The sequence below is a fragment of the Microtus ochrogaster genome, unplaced genomic scaffold, assembly GCF_000317375.1.
Source record: "Microtus ochrogaster isolate Prairie Vole_2 unplaced genomic scaffold, MicOch1.0 UNK8, whole genome shotgun sequence".
In the NCBI taxonomy this organism is placed as follows: Eukaryota; Metazoa; Chordata; class Mammalia; order Rodentia; family Cricetidae; genus Microtus; species Microtus ochrogaster.
Window position 1 is genome coordinate 8,264,382 of NW_004949106.1, and position 3,110 is coordinate 8,267,491.

Sequence of the window (3,110 nt, forward strand, 5' to 3'; positions counted from 1 at the left end):
GCCCCTTTCTCCCATCATCCAGCACTTGACTTTCCCAAAGCTCCGCCCCTTTCTCCCATCATCCAGCACTTGACTTTCCCAAAGCTCCGCCCTCCTCTCCCAGTACCCAGCACTTGACTTTCCCAAAGCTCCATCCTCATTTCCCATCACACACTTGAATTTCCCAAAGCTCCGCCCTCCTCTCCCATCATACAACACTTGACTTTCCCAAAGCTCCGCCCTCATCTCCCAGCACCAAAGCTCCGCCCTCCTCTCCCAGTACCCAGCACTTGACTTTCCCAAAGCTCTGCCCTCATCTCCCAGCACCCACTCATCTGCGGCTTAGGATGGCCTCAGGACTTACACACCATGTACACCTATGAAGCAAAGAGCAAGCAAAAACAAAGGCCTTTGCAGCAAAGGCCTAGCAAAAACATGATTCTCTCGAATTGTTTAATTTAAGGAAGGGTGGTTTTCATCGTGAAATTGGTTAGGGTTATTAAAGTAATCTTGTAAAAGTTACTTTGACATGGAGGAAAGTATGGGATTTTTACTCAGCTTTGTGCTTCATCCGTAAAACGTTAAATATCATATAAAAGATTAGGTTAAAGTGCGAAGCTGAAATCCGCGGCACATTTCACCTTTTCCCTGCTAATTACGGCTTTCTAGCTGGATACCTTTATTCATTGACAGGTGATTTAAAAAGGCACTGAAGAGCACCCCAACCCTCCGGCGCATGGGTGCCTGTGAACCAGGAGACAAGGTGACACCCAATAATTGTTTATGCTAATTCCAAAAGAGACCATTCAGATCAAGCCTTTCTCGCCAATCAATTCTGCAGTCATAAACTTCACCAGAGGGTGAAACTGCTGAAAACAAGATTAACATAAAAAAAAAATCAACCAGTGATAGGCATTAAAAGGGTAGTGAGGGGGAAAAAAATCTCATACCCTTTTACATCAACTCATACCATTAAAGCAGAGAATAAAATTAAATCGATGCAATAAAGACATTCAACATATATAGAATCTGACCAAACAAGAAAATACACGTGAATAAAAGAATCACAAAATTTCTTACTGAGGAATGTAAAAAGATCGATTAAAATAGGGAAAACCATATACTGTACCGCTCATAGGTCCCGTTAGTATAAATATGCCAACTATTATCAGGTCTATTATACAGTAAAACAGTTCTAATCAAAATAACGCATTTTTTTTTAAAAAAAAAAAGAAACTTGATAAATGTATCTAGAATTTTGTTTGGAAGGAAACGTATAAAATTACCAAAACCTTAAAAACCAAACCCAGAAAAGCTGTAACACAAGAGGATAGAGGTACTTGTTTTTCTGGGCGGCAGACAGCATCATAGGGCTATCCAGTTTATACAGTCCATGTCGCTGAGGGACACCAAACTCAGTTCGGCCAAACAGGACTAGATCAACAGATACAGCTAAGTAAAACAGCGAATGCCAAAGAAAGAATGGCCGTATGGGAAACAGCATTATATAAGACAAAGGCTTATGTCCATAAACTATATGAAGTTTTCATCAATCTTGGTTTGGGTCTCACTATATAACCCTAGATGTCACACTTTGGTATTTTCAGGGCTGCTCCTCCCCTGAAAGCCATAAGCAAACTCCCTGCAGGAAACAGCAGCACGCGCGCGCGCGCGCGCACACACACACACACACACACACACACACACACACACACACACACACACACACACACACACACATATGCAGGCACTCACAGGCTCACCCACACCCACCCAAAACGTTCCTTACCTCATGCAATGTGAGGTGTTTGCCATCCTTTCTCTTGGAGTCGAACCGTCCATAGATGGCGCTGTACTTTCGAATCTCCTCTTCCTTGTGTGGGTCATCATCGCTCATCTCGAAGATGTGACCAATCATTTTGGCCAACTTCTTATTGTTCTTGAGCAGCTCTTTCACTTCGTTCAAGTCACTTTTGGGCAGCGTGGACGCCATCCGCTCCACACACTCGGCCACAGAGAGCGCGGCGGCAGCATCCAGAGCCTCGCTGCTCTCCTTCGGGGAAGCCGGGGAGCCCAGGTCGGCTGGGGAGAGACTGTGCTCGCTCTCACTGGCGTGGTGTCCTTGCCAGAGCCTGGACTCGCCGACGCTCTGCAGCGCCAAACTTCCCACCTCCGACTTGCCCTGACCCAAGCTCTGCACACACGTGGTGGCGGCGCACTTAGGGATCTTTAGATGGGGTTCCCGGGCGCTGCTGTTCCTTTCGTAACTATTGCAGGATATGCCGAGCCAGGTTGGTGATCCCTCTGGTAATTTATAGATGGGTATGCTACTGACCGGAAGGGAAGTCAGTGGCTGATTGAAAAGGCCAGGGTTTGTAACCCAGTCTCTCAAAGCCTTCTGCAGCCTTCGAACGTGAAGGGGCTTGCTTGCCATGCCCACGAGCGCCATGATTTCCAAAAATTCCTCCTCTCCAGCTTCACAAAGTTGCTGGACGTCATCGCCACCTTGTTGGATGAAGGCATCGAAGTAAGAAAGCAGGTTGGCCTTCTGCAATATTCTGTACAGCTGCAGCTCCCCCAGGGTCCTGGGTAAGGCTGTGGCCATCACTGTGGATGGGCTTAACCTACAAAAAGAAGGGAGAGAAGGGCTCAGCACGGTTGCTTCGAGCTCCATCATCGGGCTGAGACATTGAGATAGAGATAGGCAACACAGGTGGAAAAAGACGCGACCCATCTGCAGAGCGGTTGATGGTTATGGATGCTATCTCCCGACATGCCTACTTTATCTCACTGTGCACTCGGCTCAGAAAGACAGTTGCCGAACTGACCTATGCTCTCAAAGGAAATGGCGATAAAACACAGACTGGGAACTCAGACCAACGCCTGCCAGGTTTAGCCTACATTCTCAGCTTTATGTTTCCTTCCCTTCATCGTGTAGACATGGTGACGAAGATAAATAAAACAACTGCCTTGCCTGTTGATAGGGCAGAGCTTAGGTAGGCGGAGAGGACCGGACTGAATGCTGGGAGAAAGAAGGGCGGAGTCAGAGAGACGCCATGGAGCCGTCAGAGTCAGACATGCCGAATCTTTGCTGGTAAGCCACTGCCACGTGGCGATATGCCAATTAATAG

The 3,110-nt window shown here is 47.2% G+C and overlaps 1 protein-coding gene across 1 annotated transcript in view; it reads right to left on the reverse strand.

Annotated features, from left to right (window-relative positions):
* Window positions 1–2,601, reverse strand: part of Nab1 (NGFI-A binding protein 1) — a 31,294-nt gene extending 28,693 nt beyond the window's left edge. Inside the window, exon 1 of the mRNA XM_005366424.3 lies at window positions 1,769–2,601. Coding sequence (XP_005366481.1) covers window positions 1,769–2,584 — 816 coding nt within the window. The 5' untranslated portion in view covers window positions 2,585–2,601. The remainder of the gene's footprint in view (window positions 1–1,768) is intronic.
* Between the last annotated feature and the right edge of the window lie 509 nt (window positions 2,602–3,110).